The sequence below is a fragment of the Eptesicus fuscus genome, chromosome 7, assembly GCF_027574615.1.
Source record: "Eptesicus fuscus isolate TK198812 chromosome 7, DD_ASM_mEF_20220401, whole genome shotgun sequence".
In the NCBI taxonomy this organism is placed as follows: Eukaryota; Metazoa; Chordata; class Mammalia; order Chiroptera; family Vespertilionidae; genus Eptesicus; species Eptesicus fuscus.
In genome coordinates this window covers 99,106,569-99,125,107 of record NC_072479.1, presented here as the reverse complement: position 1 = coordinate 99,125,107, position 18,539 = coordinate 99,106,569, and the positions used below count along the sequence as shown (strand labels likewise).

The 18,539-nt window shown below is 53.6% G+C and overlaps 1 protein-coding gene across 1 annotated transcript; it reads right to left on the bottom strand.

Moving 5' to 3' along the window:
• Nucleotides 1-337: 337 nt before the first annotated feature.
• ISX (intestine specific homeobox) lies at nucleotides 338-11,476 on the bottom strand. The gene is made up of 6 exons (XM_054718636.1): nucleotides 11,449-11,476; nucleotides 11,316-11,358; nucleotides 9,553-9,773; nucleotides 3,988-4,139; nucleotides 1,613-1,729; nucleotides 338-577 (listed from the first exon to the last, which is right to left on the bottom strand). The coding sequence occupies exons 1-6, from the start codon at nucleotides 11,474-11,476 to the stop codon at nucleotides 338-340; spliced, it is 801 nt and encodes a 266-aa protein (XP_054574611.1).
• Between the last annotated feature and the right edge of the window lie 7,063 nt (nucleotides 11,477-18,539).

The window sequence follows — 18,539 nt, the reverse complement described above, 5'->3', positions numbered from 1 at the left end:
CTCACCAAAGTAAAGGCCAGAGGCCCTCAGAAGTCATCTTGTCCAGCTGCTTCCTGTTACAGATGAGGCCCAGAGAGGGTCAGTGACTGGCTGGAGGTCACACAGCATGTTGGAGGAAGCACAGGTGCAAGACAAGGACCTTCTGGTTCCAGAGGCCCCCCCCCGTGTGCTGAGCCTGCTGCAGCCTTCCGAGGGGCATGCTGGGGTGGCTTCCTGGGGTGTGGGCCATCTCTGGATCAGGAGGTTGACTCCCCCAGACGCCTGGGCACCTCCCTGCCACTTGTCGTCACCTGGGGAGGAGCGGGGCCCCGCTGGGGAGAGGAGGTCCGTCCGGTCCCTATGTGGAGGTGGCGCAGATGCTGCCCCACCTGGGGTGTGGAGGTGGAAGGAAGCAGAGGGCAGGGACGCAGGTCTGCAGGACGACAGGGCCCGGGAGCGGTGGTGTCTCCCATGGGTGGTGTGGGAGGAGAGTGATTCCAGCAGGAAACCAGGCAGAGGCCAGCTGACCTTGATCCGGCGGATAACACCCCGGGGGAGGCACCAGCCTGGACAGCTCCGGGGGCGGCAGCAGGGGGCCCTGTCACAGGAGAGGTCAGGAGCGCCGTGAGTCCTCAGCTTTACCCTGGGCTGCCCTGGAGCTCCCCAACCTTCCCCCCACGACACGTGGGCAGTGGGGGGCGGCTAGGGGACCAACCTGGGGAGAAATGTATGCACGGGGCTGGGGGTGAGGGGTGGGGAGGGGGCCAGGAAGCCTGGCCTTTATTCCACCATTCACAGGAATTGCTGGACGTGGAGAAGTCACTTTGCTTCTCAGAACCCAGTTTCTGTGTTAGCGGGGAAAAGAGGATAAATAAAAAATCCTGCCCAGCTGGCGTGGCTCAGTGGTTGAGTGCTGACCTATGAACCAGGAGATCATAGTTCAATTCCCGGTCAGGGCACATGCTCAGGTTGCGGGCTCCATCCCCAGGGTGGGGAGTGCAGAAGGCAGCCAATGAATGATTCTCTCTATCACTGATGTTTCTATCTCTCTCTCCCTCTCCCTTCCTCTCTGAAATCAATAAAAATATATTAAAAAAAAACCCCTGCCTCTCTCTCAGCGTCACTGCAGGGCTGTACAAACCTTTCGCCCCAGGACTGTCTATTCCGTGTAGAGCTGCCGCCCCAGAGGTTAGCATCTGGTACACAAATAGATGTCTCAATGGGTGGCCAATACTTTCATCCTCATCAAAACTATACTGTCCTCCGAGGGGTGCGTGACTCTTCCCGGCCACCCTGCTGCTGAGGGAGAGCTGGGACTCGAACCAGGGCAGTCGGACTCCAGTGTTCCCCCCCTGGGTACCGCCCTTTACTCCATGACCCTATTCTGTAAACTGTGACGTTTTACACAAGGAATCAAGGAGGAGGGAGAAGCCTGTGATGGCCACTCCGTGGGTGAGGGCACGGGGACAGAGAGAGGCTATGATTTGTCCCAGGTCCCCACAGACTTCCAGAACATTCTTGCCCATGCTCTTTCTGAAAAATATTCCCCTGAGGTGTTTCCTCCCGTCTGGGTCTGGAGGGGATGTTCCCAGACAGCGGGTCCCCAGGCCCCCTTGGTGCCTCAGCCACTCACGGCCATGTCCAGCTGTGTGGCTGGGGCCACGTCGGCCTCACTCGGCTGCTGCGGGACCTCAAGGTTGCCCATTTTCTCCTGCTTCCGCCATTTGGCTCGCTGATTCTGGAACCAGATCTGATGAGAGAGAGAGAGAGAGAGAGAGAGAGAGAGAGAGAGAGAGAGAGAGAGAGAGAAAGAGAGAGACGATGGACATAAGCAAAGGGTTTTTCTCCATCTAGTGTCTCACCCAACATGCCTAATAACCACGCCTCCCAAGAGACTTTGCGGTTTAGAAAGCTCAGGGCATCCAGGATTTCTCTGGCTCTGGAGGTCAGCCTTCTGAGAGGGGATAGGAACCACAGCCTTCAACGCCTGCAGGGCCGGATCATTCAGGAGGGCAGCAGTGGGGTGCCCTGTCATCAGGAGTGATGGGGTCCATGGCCCACCAAGCCTGAGGGGGCAGCCTCTCAGCTTCAGCCACCAGCCACCAGCCACCATGTGAGCCCAGCCTTGCAGGTTCATCCAGTTTCTAAGACAGAAATCTTGATGTTTATGTGAAAGTTCTGAGCTTTCAAATACCGTGCAGGCCAAATAAAACCCACCCGTGGGCTGTTTCCTGCTGGCCGGCCACCCGTTTGCCACTCCTGTGGGCCCCTGGGCATCTGCAGGAACATTGGCCGTTTCCTATATTCACGAGCATCCTGATTGGCCCTGACACGCGGCCGTTTGTACTGGCTCATTCTGCTGAGACGCCGCTAAATTGTGAGCCGCTTAGCTGGGGCTACCAACTTAGCTGGTGACAGATTTCTAATGGAAAGAAAAAGGGGAGAAGTCTGAGGCACGGGCATCCTTAGCCAGAAGAACAGCAGGCTGGGATAAGGTAAAGAGTAGAGTGTTGATCTGGGCCCTCACTGAGATTTTGAATTCAAACGAGCCCATCATGTTTGTTAAAAAAAAAAAAGAAGAAAAAAAAAAGAAGAGTGATTTAGAAAACCATTGGAGAGCATGCTAACCATGCAACCATTGGATGTGGGTTCGCTAGAATGGTACTTGCAAAACTGGGGATGTGCCAAGAGGGCAGGACCTACGCCTGGTGAGTGACAAGGGGCAAAGGTATCCCCAACCATGGAAAAAGCCATAGACACTCAGGGGTGAAGAAATTAGACAAGGATTACAAGGAAGAGGGAGAAGCCTGCGGAACGTTTCAGATTAGGCAGTCGGTGTGTGAACCAGGCCTCAGACCGTGGATCCAGGGTCCTCTCCATTTCTCTGCTGTCAAAGGGAGAGCCATGTGGTCCAGGCCAGGCGTTGGAAAACTAAGGCTTGTCGGCTAACTCTGGCCTGCCATCTGTTTGTGTATGGCCTACCCATGAGTTAAGAATAGTTTTCAGCCCTAGCTGGTTTGGCTCAATGGATAGAGCGTCAGCCTGCGGACTGAAAGGTCCCAGGTTCGGTTCCAGCCAAGGGCACGTGCCTGGGTTGCCGGCTCGATCCCCAGTAGGGGGCGTGCAGGAGGCAGCCGGTCAATGATTCTCTCTCATCATTGATGTTTCTATCTCTCTCTCCCTTCCTCTCTAAAAATCAATAAAATATATTTAAAAAAAAAAAAAAAGAATAGTTTTCAGTCCTAACCGGTTTGGCTCAGTGGATAGAGCGTTGGCCTGTGGACTAAAAGGTCCCAGGTTCGATTCCGGTCAAGGGCTTGGTTGTGGGCACATCCCCAGTAGGAGGTGTGCAGGAGGCAGCTGATTGATGTTTCTAACTCTCTATCCTTCTCCCTTCCTCTCTGTAAAAAATCAATAAAAAAAAGAATAGTTTTCACATTTTTAAATGGCTGCAAAAAATCCACACAAGAACAATATTTGGTGACACATGAAAATTACACAAAATTCACATTTTAGTGTTTATCGATAAAGTTTTATTGAAACACCGCCACGCTCAATTGTTGGTGTATGGTCTGTGGCTGCTCTTGTGCTACGATGGCAGGGTTGAATAGGTGTGACAGTGATCGAATGGCCCCCGAGGCCCAACATAATTACCACCTGGCCCTTTACAGAAAAACTGTGTTGACCCCGGTCTAGATGGTCAAGAGGCATTTTGTGAGTGAGGCTGCAGAGTGGATGATGTTCTGAAGCTGTAGCCAAGTGGAGAGGAAGGGAATGGGGGCATCTATCGATGGCCATCAGCAATGCCACCTCACTCCATTTTCACCCTCCAAGGAGAAAAATCATCTTATAACTATGGGGACCTCTTTTCCTGGAGTGTAACGTTTAGCAGATATGACTGTATTTGTGGGACAAAGCCAATGGCAAGTTTCAGACGGGGCAGGCCCGGAGGGTCCGGGATCCACGGCCCCAGTGCATGGAGGTGGGGCTGGAGCGGGAGGGTTGTACCTGCACCCGGGCTTCTGGGAGGTTGATCCTGGCTGCCAGCTGGTTGCGGACGTGGATGTCTGGGTAGTGGGTGAAGCGGAAGAGCTTCTCCAGCTCATGCAGCTGCTCTGTGGTGAAGGTGGTTCGGACCCTCCGCTTGCTCTTCCTCTCCTCTGGATGGAAGGGGGCGGGGCCAAGGTGTGTTAGTGACCTTGCTGTTGGCTTTAGTTACAGACCACAGTGGGTATGAAGACGAGGAAGCAGGTGAGAGAAGGCAGAAGAGCATCAATGGAATAGGGAAGAGAGAAAAGATAACATAGAGCTCAGCCCGTAGAGTTTTGGACCTTAATGAACAAGAGGTTGGGAAGACGAGCTCATGGATGGGGCGCCCAGGCACCGGACAAGGTTCTCAATCCCCAGGAAGGGCTGGGATCTCCTGGGCCCAGTCAGAGAGGACGATGAGGGTGGTGGGCTCCATTGTCTGAGCCGAGGAAGGGGAACTGGATTGGGAGGAGTTCCTGTCTAGGCCCAGCATCTCAGGCCCAGGAGCTGGTGGCCACAGTGCAGCACACCGGCAGCGCTGGCCGAGGGCACCCTGGAGGGCACGAGGGTGGGGGTGAGGGGTCGCGGGGGGTGGGGGGGGGTGGGGTGGGGTGGGGCCGGGAGAGGTGAGGAAGGTGGCGGGAAACTGCCCCCCTTCCAGGTTGCTCCTCTGCCCGTTATTAATTGTGCAAGCTGTGAATCACACTCCGGTGGGTCTTCACAGAGAACGAGTCAGCAGAACTTAATTAAACCTGAGCCGTTTAGCACATCGATCATAAGAAATACACAATTTACACAGGTGATTAGGCCACCTAATTATAAACCGATGTTTCTCCACGCTCGGCTCCCTCCCCTGATTGCTCCTTCTCTGGGGTCTGCTAATGGGCCCTGGCTGCTCAGCTACAGGCCCTGGGGGCTTTGCACGGGCGACGTCTCTGCAAGGGTCTGTCCTTGTCTTCCCGAGGCAGTGGGCTCAGCAGGGAGGAGATCCAGGCCACCCCTGGGAGCCCTCCCGCAGGCCGGGGACGCCTCCTGGACATGGCGGGTGGGTGGGGTGCAGGGCAGGAATCTCCCAGGGCAGACTGGCACTGGCCTCTTCTCTCCAGTCGGTCAGGGACTTCCTGTGGTTCTCTTGTGCCCACAGCAGCAGTCACGACCTCCTCTGGGAAACCTTCCCTGGCCTCCTCCATGGACCAAACCTCCCTGAGAACAGGCATCAGAGAGCTGTGTCACCCCCTCGCTGCACTTATCGCCGTCGTCATTGCGCTTTCCTTGTGACTAGTGGATGGCCACTTGGATGAGGGCAGGGCCGTGCGTGTGCTCTGCTCTCTGCAGCATCCCCACTCCCAGCTGACACATGTGGTGGCTTTAAGATACCTGTGATGGCTTTGCATTCTTGTCTCCTTCAATGCGGGCCCACCTTAGTGACTCCCATAACAGACGGGCCATTGGAAGTGATGGCTCCCACTTGGCTTCCTCCCTCTTGGATTGTTCGCCCTGAGAGACGCCGCCGCCATTTTGGGAGGACACTCAAGCAGCATGAGGAGAGCCCTGCCTGGGGAGAAACTGAGGCCTCCTCCAACGGAGGAGGTGCCACTCACCAGCCATGAGCGCGAGCCACCGTGGGAACAGATCCTTTATTCCATTCTAGCCTTCAGGTGACAGCAAACGACACCCTTACTGCAATCTCACAGGGACCCTGAGCCAGACCACCCAGTTAAGTCATTCCCAGACTCCTGACCCACAGAATCTGAGTGACATAGGAAATGTTCATGGTTATCTGAAGCCACTAAGTTTGGGGACAATTTTTGTGTGTGCAGCAATAGATAAGCCTGCCACCCGGCAGCCATGCAGTAGCTCGTTGCATGCCTGGATGAAGCATATGATGAATACATCACATTTAAATCATAGCCAATGCTAAAGCCTCTGCCGTCCACTCGGGTTTCTCCTAGCTCTGACACGCTGGGGGCCTGTTACCATAGTGATGTTGTCAGCGCCCTGCTTGCGTCCCTCAGACCTTTTTGTGCTCCAGAACCACTTGCTACTGCCAGGGCATGACTTTCTAGGCTGAAAAGCCCACATAATTCCAAGGAGTATATTTGCTCCACTTCCCAAAGGATTGAAGCTTCGGTTTTGCACAGTGGTCACTGCCTTCAGCACTTGGGCTTAAATCCTCCCTTCAGGTCTGCTTTTTGGGGGATCCTACAAGAATACAACGTTTGTTTTTTGCCGGCAGGAGTCCAGCATTGTGCTGCCTTGTACTGCCAACAAGGCCTAAGAAGGAGTCAGTTTCTCAATTCTAGAACCAGCCTCTAGGTCCCCCAGACCTGTAGGAATGGCCCCATGGCCACGGTAGGTTGTGGCTGGTGGCAGGGACTGAGATAAGTTGTGTGTGTGTGTGTGTGTGTGTGTGTGTGTGTGTGTGTGTGAGAGAGAGAGAGAGAGAGAGAGAGAGAGAGAGAGAGAGAGAGAGCGCAAACCACACTTATCCTGGGGGAAGTACAGGCTTTTAGCTCTGCATCCTTTATCCCTGCTGCTGTCTGCTCTCATGGGAGCCTGTCTAAGGGCAGAGTCATTAATGAGCCATGAGACACATCCTAGGTCTCCAGGGAGCTGGCCTCTCTCAGAAGGAGAGAGCTATCAGCTGGGCTCAGCATCCTCTTAAGTTGGGAGACCCTCTTGGAATTTTCCATTGGCTTGAGACCTAGGAGGGTCCAAGCCTTAGATGACGAGGGTCCCTGTGAGCGTGGAAAGATGTGGGGAGGATGGACCTTGGCTGCTGCTGGAAACACAGGGGAGCGGAGCACTGGCCTTGGCCTGGATGACTGGCCAGGTCCCGGCTCTTGTAGGTATGGGTTCTGCAGCTCAGAACAAGCCACTCTGCCTCCCTGGGCCTCAGCCTCCCCAAAGAGTGGTCTTTGGACCTCTTACATCCTTGGACCATTTTGGGAGAGCTGGTTAGAACTGGGATTCCTGGGCACCATCCTAGACCCAGAGTCAGAGTCTTGGGTGCCAGGCATGCCATGCTGCATTTTTAGGCAACCTCCACCAGCCACACCATGGAGCCCTTACCGTGGCACGTGAGGCCAGAGGAATTACTCCTCTGTGGTTATTACTGGGATGATGGAGGTCCTGCATACCAAGAGGGAAACAGGTGGGGTGGGGAGGGTCCTGTGAGGGCGGGAAAGGCCGCCCCTCCTACCACCCTGCCCTGCCCTGCCCGGCGGGGAGACACCTGCTGCTGGGAGGAAGCTTCTGCATGCGAAATCGCTGTGAGTGAAACCACCAAGGCTTCTCAGCACCCAGTTTGCCGTGGAGCTGGTCACGGTGTCAGAGCTGGGGGGGACCTCAGGAATGCTCCCAAATGCTCTTTCATGCTCCAGATGGGGAAACTGAGGCCCAAAGATCCAAGGCTCGCCCGAGGGCTTCCTGTGACTCGGTGCCAGCTGGGCGTAGAGGCCAGATTCCTGCAATCCCAGCTTTCTGTCCCCCTCGCCCAGCGTCTCACAGACTCCGCTCCTTCACAGTTTCTGCCAGTGACCTCTGTGGTTTCCGCCAGGTTGGCGTCCCATCTGTATTATTATTTGCTTAGCAGCTTCCCAAATAGACGTTTTTGTTTACTTAAATAAGTAAACTCATTTAAAAAGAAAACCTCACGTTGTGACCAAAAAATGGGGAGCCAGCATCCTGGGTCCTAAACAGAAGCTTCGTGTACAGATAATTAGAACTATTGACATAAATCATCTCATCTTTGTCTGCGCGCCCCTCAGAGTCATCTTGAAAACCACCAGGGACCTTCACCAGTCTCGGAAACACGGGATTCCAGCAGAGCGTGAGGTGGATGGGTTTAAGCCCCGTTCAGGAATAGCCTAGAGTGGGTGGTCTCAGGCCTCCAGGGCTAACACTCATGTAGTGTTGGCAGCTGATGGGTCTTCTCTTGGTGTATCGTCTATAAGGTGGGGGCTCACACCTGTGACAATTGGATGGCAGGATGGCCATGGAGTGCCGGGAGCCAGGGGCGCTGTCTAATCCACCACTGCTCTTTGGGCGGTCACACCCTGGGGTCTGCTCTGGCCGTGGAAGTACTGGCATCTTTATGGAGGTTCAGGATGAGTGGCCACCTGCCTTTTTGTCACCAGCCATTGTCAGCTAGGAGAAGGGCAGCTCCTCTGGTAGGGATATCAGATCTCTCTCTCTCTCTCTCTCTCCTCTCTCTCTCTCTTTCTCTCTCTTCCTTCTCTCTCTCCCTCTCTTCTTCCCTTCCCTTCCCTTCCCTTCCCTTCCCTTCCCTTCCCTTCCCTTCCCTTCCCTTCCCTTCCCTTCCTCCCTCTCTCTCTCTCTCTCTCTCTCTCTCTCTCTCCAGTCATGGATTCTATGAAGCTGCAGCAGTAGAGACTGAGGTTGGACGCCCAGAAGAATCATTTCTGTGAATGCTCATCCAATTCACTGGAACATATGAATGAACTTCTGAAAATGATGCTGGGGATCCTTCCCATTAATAAGCTCAGCTACCCCGGGAAGGAGGGGTCCTTCATGGTCTTCCCCTGCAGCTGGGGACAAGCCCCTCTCCGGAGACTCAACTGGGGGGCCGTGGGGTTGTGTGTGGGGTTCCCTGAGCTTCCTTCCCAGCCTTTCCATGGACTAAAGGGGTGGGAAGTGGGAGAGAACTGGGACCCTCATGTGAGAACCCTGGACTCATCGACTCTCAGACGCCAGTGGACACTTGAGACACCACCTCGGTTTCCCCTTCCTTCACTCAACCGTGTCACCGAGGATGAAGCTCAGCCCGAGTGGGAAAGGGACTTTCCTGAGCTTTCCTGAAGCCAAATGGGCTTCAGTCTTACTGCAAAGGGACTTTCCTTTCTCCTCGGCCAGGGTAGCACTGAGACAGATGTCACCAATTCCTGCTCTTAGAGGTGCCTTCCCCAAGCCAGCTGTCAGGGAGGGGTCTGGATCTGGTCATTGCTCTTTGGGGACATGCTCTGGGGGGAGCACTGGCCGGGGGAGGAGAGGTCAGAATGGGCAGATCTGGGCAAAACCTCAGCCACTCGGGTTGAGCTGGCTGGGCTGTGCTCACGAAGGAGAAGACTGTGCGGACTGAGCAGTGTTTAGGGGCGGCCTGAGCAGGCTCGGACCTCGGGTCTTCTGCTTACTCGCTGGGCAACGCGGGGACACCGCCCACCGCTCTCCGTTCACAGATGCGCTTCCACATCTGTCAGGCTATGGTCATGCTGAAGTTAAATAGGAGGCACACACAGCCTCCGGGCAGTGCCCGTCACGGCGTGAATGCTGAGTAAGTACCTGGCAGCAGCATTCTCACGGGGGCCCGGCTGCAGGACAGGCCCCGTCCCTGCATTCTGCAACTGACTGAGCCCGGTGTCGCATCGGAACAGCCACACTTCTGGGCTAGGTAGAAAGAGATTGAAGGCCCAGCCCCATGCCTGGCATCTCTGGATTTTAGAGCCCTCTCTCTGTCACCACAGAGTAACTAGGCTGGGTTGTGGAGACTCAGGAACGGATAAGAAATGACCAGAAGACACTTACCCTGGGGCTGGTCCTGGGGGGGCCTCTCCAGCCTGGAGCCTGCAGCCGCCGCTTGCCCGGTGCCCCGTCCACCTGCCCCTTCCCGCCTGCCCCCGTCGCTCCTCTCGGCGGGCCTCTTTAAGATCTCCTCGATGGAGAAGGACAGGCCCAGCTTCCTGGGGGCCTCATAGCACCCCGAGTCCTTCCTCTCCATACCTCGCCTGGGCACTCTCTGTGGGCAGCTGGGAGGAGGGCAGAGGGGGCTTGTGGATGCCCAGGGTGACGCTGGTAGCGGGTGGCTGCTTCCTCCCCTGAGACTCCTGGGATCAAGAGGGCAGGCAGAGGTGGAGAGCCGGGAGCCTCATGTTGGGTTATCCAGGTGCGACGCCGCCTCCCCAGGGACTTCCATGGGCCGCTGCCGCTCACGCCTGGGATCAAGGTGCGGGTCACATGGGAAGAGCTGGACCGGCTGTACCCAAATTGGCTTCAGTCTTACTGCAAAGGGTCTTCTCCGGGCGGGCGGCCTCAGTCTCTAGCCTAGGCCCAGGCCCCAAGGTCACGGCCAGCAGGCAGCAGGGCACAGAGCTGGACGGAGAAGAAGCCTGCCCCCAGGGGAGGGCTGGGGTGCGGGTCCACCTTCTTGCCCTTTCTCCGTCTTGTGGCCTTTCTCTCTGGCTCCGGCCAGGCCTCTGGGAGGCTGCTGTGCCACCTTTGGGTCCCAGGTGGCCAACTCCGTCGGGGGCCGCACCACAGCTGAGGGTGTTCCCAGCGACCCCCCTGGACGTCTCTCAGCTCCGCGGCGTCTAGTCTCCAGAATGCGCCTTCCGAGCATCCGTGCTTCCGATGGCCTGCAGGTGGCGGCCCAGGGAGGGGTCACGGGGCACTGCCAGGTGCTCTCCGTGATGGGCCGATGGGCCGGGCTGAGTGCTGGGCCTCCCAGGCGGCTCTGGTCCTGCCCTGACTGTCCTCGCTCCCCGACCTCACTTCAGAAACCTCTCTGTGGGCACCGGGACCAGGATGCTTCTGCTCGCCTTTGGCGTCTTTTCTGCTTCTTTCCGGCTTGCAGGCCCTTCCCTGCCCCCGAGGCAGCACCGAAGGGCCTTTCTCTGTGGCCCGGAGCCGTCGGCTGGGAGCTGACAGGCATGGCCTGCCCTGGCCAGGAGCTCTGTTCCCAGTGGCTGTGTAACCAGGGAGGAGGGGGCAGTAAAACGGCTGATAAGGAAGAAACTCTCCACCCTCCTTAGGGCCGGGGCGCAGGTGTCCGGGGGAAGGGGCAGGGGGCCGACGGAGGTTAGAGGGTGGGTTTGGGGGGCCTGGGGCTGTGCTGGGGAACTGGCCCGGCTGGAGCAGGACAAGGGAAGGTGGGGCAGGATGGCCAGGAAATGTCCGCAGGCCCAATAAAATGTGTTTACTCAGCCGGGAGGGTTTATGGGTCTCCTTCAGGCTGGAGGCTGGGCCAGGGTGCAGTCTGGTGGGTGTTGGCACAAGAAGTCTCTGTCAGGTGTGTTTGCAAATATGTGGGGACACAGAGGCCCAGGCCAAGGGGCTGTAGTGGATGCCATGACGGTGTGATCCAAGTGCCCTATTGGGGAGCTCCAGAATGCCACGCTGGGCGCAGGAGCCCAATGTACACGAGAGTGACAGATGCCCCGGGAGGGAGTGTGCGCCGGAATCAGGACATTAGGAATCTAGACCTCGGTCAGAGGGTGGGGGTGGCAGGTGGGGGTGGGGAAGGCTGATCCTCACACCCCGAGGAGGGTGAGTCGGGAGAGTTCGGGACTCACCTGAGAGGGGGAACAGGGAAAGTCAGGGGGTCAGTTTTAGGAGCTGTTCCCCATGGAGTGTCAGGCTATCGGGTCCAGCTAGGGGACTCTGGGCACACATAAACCCTAAAATATTGGGAGCGTCATTGCTCACCCGTGTCACAGTCAGGGTGGTTGGACATTCGTTCAGGGGCCCAGGCTCCTTCCCAGGTGGGACCCAGGCTCCAAGTTTCCCAGGGACAGGAGGGAGCGAGGAGGGAGTGTTGTAATCAGAAGTGGTTCCTGGAACTGCTGCTCACGTTCTGTGTCCAGGGTGAGTCACATGACCCTGCCCCATGCACGGGGGCTGGGAAACGGAGTTCCCCTCTGGGCCGGGAGGAAAACGACCCAGTGGGGTGGATGCACAGTGAAGTGCCTGCTGTATACCCTTTAATGCCAGGAGGCAGAGTCCCGCAGAAGCCAGCCCCCCCTCCCCCTTTCCCGCTGGTTGGCTAACGGAGCTGTTGCCTTCGGAGGCAAGTTTCCTTCCACTCGGAGCAGAGAGGCACCCTGAACAGCCAGTGGCAATACCAAGCACACAGGACAGAACAGGGAGCTCTTTTTTTAAAAATTTGGTACCAGAGGCTGGACCTGGCTTAAAGTCGATTCATAGTTCAGTCTGCTTGGACCTGGGGTTCTGGGTTAAAAGCCTCCATTTATATCTCTTATTTGCAGTCAGTCAGAACAGCCTCCAAAGACCAGAATATCAGGTTGGTGTAGGGCTTGCAGGTGCTACTTGAACTGCTCTGGAAACAGTGGGAGAACTGTTACATATGCAATATCATATGTAATATATAGATCATACCACTTTATGGACAGCTGTATCAAGCTGAGAGAACCATTCCTCACCAGGGGATTTATAGAGTCTAGTATTTCTCGGTGCTAGTGCATGGCCAAGACCTTTATTCAGCAAACATTCCTTTGGTGCCTACTATGTGTCTGACTCTAGGCTAAGTACTGAGTAAGACCAACATGGCTCCTGCCCTGTTACAGATCAGAAAGGAGGCACAATAAACAAGCAGACAAGTGGATAAAATAATTACAAATTATGGTAAGCAGTTTGAAGGACACAGTGCTGTAAATCGTCTTACGGTTAGTCTGTCTTATTTATTGCTATGCTCAGGAAGGTGATTTTTAGGTAGGGACGAAGGGATAACATCCCTCCTACCTTGACCATACATATGGCCATGTGCAAGGCCATTGGAACTCATGGTTGCACCTCAGAGAATGGGGGTATTGCAAAGAGAGGAGTGAAACTTTCAAACTGGTGCGAATTGCTTTTTTTAAGATCTCTTGAAATGCCATGAGATGCTTCGGGCTTACTTCCTTACCCATTATCAAGGGTGTTGTTAGCCAGTTAAAATTGGCTTTGTTGGCTCATTTTGATTTGGGTAAATATAGATTTTGTCATTGTAGTTCTTTGTTTGATAAAGACCGCCAGTAAGCAAAATAAAATTATGTCACATGGTTTCTGAGGGTCTGGAATTTTGGAGTGACTTAGCTGGGTGGTACAGACTCAGGGTCTCTCATCAAGTTGTTGTCAAGATGTCAGTTGGACTTTGGTTATCTGAAGGTTGGACTGTGGCCGGAGGACCTGCCTCCAAGAAGGTTCACCTACATGGGTGTTGGCTGGAGGCCTTAGTCTTCACTATGTAGGGCTCTCCATAGAGCTGCTTACAACATAGAAGCTAAATCCCCCTGGACTAGTGATGAGAGAGGGAGTGAGGGAGAGAGAGAGAGAGAGAGAGAGTTATTAAGAAAGAGACCAAGGCAGAAGCTGCAGTGTCTTTTGGCACTTAAGCTTGGAGTGACATACCATTACTTCTGACATATTGCATTGGCCACATAGACCTACCTGACACAACATGGGAGGGGACTACACAAGGGTGTGAATACCAGGATGGTGGGAAATCAATGCGAGTCATCTTGGCGATGACTTCCATGGTATGTGTGCAAGAAATTTAAAAACTTTCTAGTTAATTCTACACATAAAGTCTTGTCTGGGTGGACCCAAAGGGTGGATTATCCCACTTTCTAAAGGCTCATTCTCTAGTCCCCCGAAATGATGGACCCATTATTTTCCTTGATATTCCAACAAAACCATCTATCAATTTTCTTCCTTTATAGAGTGCAAGGCTGAGGGTGTCTGGCTGATATTTTGTATGAAGAAACCCTTGGGTTTTCAGCATATTTATTTTATACTATTGATCTTTTCATACCACTTGTGCAAAAACTTGTCAGGAACAATACAAGAATTGCAACAGCAATGACTGATTTCAGCCTTTAACTCAGTGGCGGGGAAACTAATTATGTGGAGAGAAACCAATTGAGGGTTAAACGACAGGCACTCAGTACTAATCCTCACCTGCCCCAGGCACTTGGTACTAATCCTCACCTCCCCCAGGCACTTGGACAGAACCTGCCCCTCAGCACGGGTGAGGACCGAAGTCAGAAGGAAGTGTGTCTTGGGGAAGCCAACAAGCAGAGCACAAGAACCCGAGCTTTGGTCCCTGCTCCCTTTAACGACATTTTATGACTTGAAAGGATTTTTGGATGAGTTGGATGAATGGCCTTTGTTACGAGGAACGGAAAGTTAAGAGTCTTTTCTATGCAGATGACATGGTTTTATTGTCACCAACCAGGAATGGCCTCATTACTGTCAGAAGAAATGGCTCAGGATGAACTGCTCCAACCCCCAGTTGTCATTTTTGGCAGATGCTCTCCAACGTGGAGTTGGCTTTTATTCAACAACGTGTGGCTCGCACTCATCCTTTTAGTCATGCAGGGCTCCACTTTCAGTCATCTGGGGGACTCACCAGGAGGTGATACTTGCTGAATAGTAGGTGTCTGTGGGTGCAGTGTTAGGATTTTCCTAAGGCCTTCTTAGGAGATTTGTAAAATGTACTTTGAAGAAAATATTAAGCTAAAATCGTCAAGACTTAGCTTGATGGACTAGGACATTATTTCTCAGTGTGGGAGCAGATTCGGAGCTGCTCTCTTAAGGAAAACAGCTTCTCACAGGGATTCCCACTGGTATTCCCACAGGTATTCCCACAGGTATTTCCACAGGCATTCCCACAGGTATTCCCACAGGCATTGCCACAGGTATTCCCACAGGCATTCCCACAGGCATTCCTACAGGCATTCCCACAGGTTTTTGGATACACTGGTGAACTCCATACCTAAGCTGCTGAAACCCAAGGGACTTCAGCAAAGAACTGCGAACCATGAGAGAAGATGAATGTTGTTAGAGATGGGCAGAGGAGGGAGCCCAGCCCAGCCCAGCCCAGCCCAGGAGGTACCACCAGGCACACTCACAGGGAAGCTGGCCAGGGGAGGGGCTGGAGAGTGTTTCAGGCAGAGGGAACAGCCTGGGAAGGCTGCAGTCTCTGGGTTCATGCATGTGCATGGGTATGCATGCGTGTGCATCCACTCATGTACTAGTACATGTGTGTATGTGTGTGGTGTACATGGGTGGGTGCATGCTCAGGTGCGGGTGCCAGGTCCAAACCTCTCAGCCTGACAAACACCCTCTTCACCACCTGCCCTCTGCCTCTGCTTCTAGCTCTGGCCTGAGTCTACCCAAGTAAATCCTTGCTCCTGAATGGGCGCTGTGTCCTCTGAGTGGCTTTCTCTCCACCCCCCGCCCGCTGCTGGGCCAAGTCCCCTCCTCTGTGCCCCTCAGCTCTCCAAACTTCCCACTCTTTAAATAAAATAAAACGAAGACCAGGCTTGAGAATCTCTCAAGCAGATGAAAACCATTTAAGCCATGGAAGCAAAGCAAAATCTAGCTTATTTCATGAACATGAGCGAAAATCCACTTAGATTATTTCTTGTAAATGCCTCTGGTAATCATAAAAGATATTCGTCATCTTCCTACGATGGTATAAGATAATCCCTTTGAACCCATCCCCTGCTAGCTGGAAACCCCCCTGTAGTAACCAACCACGGTGAAGGTTACCCACTTCCTCACTTCCGCTCTGTAAGCTGCCTGTAATGTCCTGCCTCCCTGAGCTGCATCCCAGTCTTGGGCTTGAAGTTCTTGGGTTCACAAATCGTTTGTTTCTTGCTCAGTAAAATATTCATGTCAGGTGAATGTTCCCTTTGACACCTCTATCATAGTTCCCTGGTGGGATCCCCTGCACTTCACCTTTCACCCCACACACCTGCCCAGTGGCTAACACAATAGTTAGCATTTTGTTTGGCTGCATGGCACAGAATCTATACTAATAATAGAGGAATATGCAAATTGGCTGGGACACCATCACATAACAACCAATCAGGATGGGGGTGGGGCCACGGTGGAGAGCTCTCAGCATGCCTGTGCCTGGGGTCCAAAGGGTGAGGAGGGGAAGGGAGAGCAGATAGGCGGTTAGGGGGGATCAGGCCAGGAGGGGAGAGAAGATAGGCAGTTAGGGGGATCAGGCCAGGAAGAGAGAACAGCTAGGCAGTTAGGGGAATCAGGCCAGGAGGGGAGCACAGATAGGCAGTTAGGGGGATCAGGCTAGGAGGGGAGAGCAGTTAGGCAGTTAGGGTGATCAGGCTGTCATGGGAGAGCAGTTAGAGCCATCAGGCTGGTAGAGGAGCAGTTAGGGGCATCAGGTGAGCGGTTAGAAGCCAGTGGTTCTGGATTGTGAGAGGGATCCTGAATTGGAGAGGGTGCAGGCTGGGCTGAGGTTCCCCCCCTCCTGCCCCCGTGTATGAATTTTGTGTACCAGGCCTCTAGTATGGAAATAAAAGTCTTAGAAATATAAATGTATTTTTCAGTCTTGTAAATGGAGCCCTGGATGGCCAGGCTAAAGCTGAGTCGGCAGATTCACTGTCACCAGGATCTACCTACCTTCCTACGAGCTCCATCCTCAAGGTTGCCTCACCGCCCACGCTGGCTGCTGGGGCTCCAGGCGGCGGTTTGAATTCCAGGTGAAAGGGAAAAAGGACTGATTTCTAAGCTCGGTCAGCCCCTTTCCCAAGAGCTTTTCTGGAGGGAACGTCACCTAATGACTTTCTCCTTTGTCTCATTAAACCTCCCCTCTCAGCTGGAAGTGGGGCTGGAACATGGAGACTTTAACCTGGGGACATTGTCACTCTCAATAACTTGGTGACAAGAAGGGAAATATGAATATTGGATGAATGTGACAACCGGTAGCCTGCAGTACAGCTTGTCGTTGGGAAGCTGTAATGGACACGTCCCCCGAAAACCTGGAGAAAGGAAGGGAGGTGGCCTTTTTGGTGACATACGTAGTCATGAATAATGCACACAACACACTGAAGCAGAGGTGTGCAAAGAAACTTAGCGAGACCCAAGGCCTGTAACCTGCCAAGCAGGTGTCAGTGTGAAAGGGCTGGTCGGCTCTGGGCACAGAGACCTCACAGGCACAAATGGTGGGGAGCCTCTTTCTGACCATCGGGTCAGGGAGGGGGCCATGGGGAGAATTTTCACAAGTGGACTTGAGTTATTTTGGTACCACAGGGAAGACCACACCCTTGAGATGTGTGTGTAACCAATTGCATACGAGTCTGAGTCGAAGTCACCATCTTGGGTTTCAAGTTGCTATAAAATTGAACAGCTCGGACCCTCAGCTCATGACGGTGAGCATGCTGGGAGTTAGACAGATAAAGATGCAACGTGGCAGGCAATCAACGCTATAAAGGGACAAAAGCAGAGTAAGAAGATGAGAACGGGAGGGCAGGTATGAGAGTCAGGGAAGCATCTCAGAAAGAAGAGAATAAGCATCAGGATGCTCGAGTCCCCACCTCGCTCTGCCTTGCCTTGCCGTGTGTGGCTACATCACTGGTCTCAGTGTCCACATCTGTAGAATGGGGCCAGAGGGTGTAGTGATTAGGAGCAGGGACTGTTGCATGGACTCTCACCTTTGAATCCCCTCTCGACTGTTCACTGAACAAGTGACTTCATCTCCCTGAACCTTGGTGGTCTCATCTGTAAAATGGGGATGAGGAAGCTACTACAAAGGCGTGTCTGGAGGTGGCCTGAATGAGGCAGTGCAAATGAGGTGCCTGCTTAAAGCAGGTGCACGGTTGATAGCGGTTTCTCCCTGCTGCATGCCCCGCTGGACCTGGGCACTCTGTCCTTTCTAGATAATCTGCTCCCCGCTGTCGCTGCCGCTGACTCCAGATTCCCTCTTGCAGCCCGTCTCCCTGGTGACAGTTGCTATGATTGTCTCAGAAGTTCAGCGGCTACCACCCATTGCGCGGAAGGCCCTGCGTGCTGCCGTCTGGAGTCCCTTTAACCCACAATTTATTAGGTTTGTTGTCCCTGATGACTTCTCAAATGAGCCCATAAATTAGGAGTATTAATAATGTGTTGCTGGGTCTTAAACGGGTAACTTGTGTTATGGGGTCCATTTATGTACCAATTATGATCAATTGACCTTTCCAACCGTATCACCATCCATCAGGGCACAAACGGTTCTCCTCTTGGGGCTCTGAGGGTTGAAGGGAGACATGAGCCAAGGGGTGGAGGTTATGTAGCTACAGTGATGTGGGTCCTTGTTTCTTCTGCACCCACGGGCTCCATCTCTTCACAGGCGTATCACCTAAATGTGCCTCACAACTCTGGCCTGTGTAGCTCAGTGGATATAGTATTGAAGGTTCGATTCCCGGTCAAGGGCATGTACCTGGGTTGCAGGTTTGATCCCCAACCTTGGTCAGGGTGAGTGCGGGAGGCAACCAATCGATGTGTCTCTCTCACATTGATGTTTCTCTCTCTCTCTCTCACTCACACAAACACACACATGTTAGCTTGACTAATCATCATTTCACTATGTATGTATTGTATATCAAATCATCATATTGTACACCTGAATATATACAGTTTTTATTAAATAAAATTTAAAAGAAGATGAAATCACCTTATGTGGAAGGTTAGATTATTCACCCACCCAGAAAATCAGAGAGGACTTCCTGGAGGAGGTGGCACTTGGGTAGAACTGGGAGGCCCCTAGAGGTCATCTCTCTCACAGACAGATGGCTAGAGAGGGGAAATGACCTGCCTGGCAAGTGGTGGGGGGAGTGCCACACAGGTTCACTTTTTAATTCTGCCACTTATGAGAGGTGTGAACTTTGTCGAGTGACATCTCTGGGCTCGTAGTCTCTCATCTCTTAATTGGGACTAGTGACGTCTATGTCCCAGGCTTGTTGCAAGTATTAAGTGAGACTACATGAGCATAGCACAGTGCCCGGCACCCG

What these genes read in the sequence shown, in the direction of transcription:
- ISX (XM_054718636.1), bottom strand. Translation starts at nt 11,476, where the DNA reads ATGTCCAACCACCCTGACTGTGACACGG. An exon ending in CCACCCTGACTGTGACACGG is followed by an intron (nt 11,359 to 11,448) that starts GTGAGCAATGAC and finishes CATGGGGAACAG; the next exon opens with CTCCTAAAACTGACCCCCTG. An exon ending in CCACACAGCTGGACATGGCC is followed by an intron (nt 578 to 1,612) that starts GTGAGTGGCTGA and finishes CTCCTGTGACAG; the next exon opens with GGCCCCCTGCTGCCGCCCCC.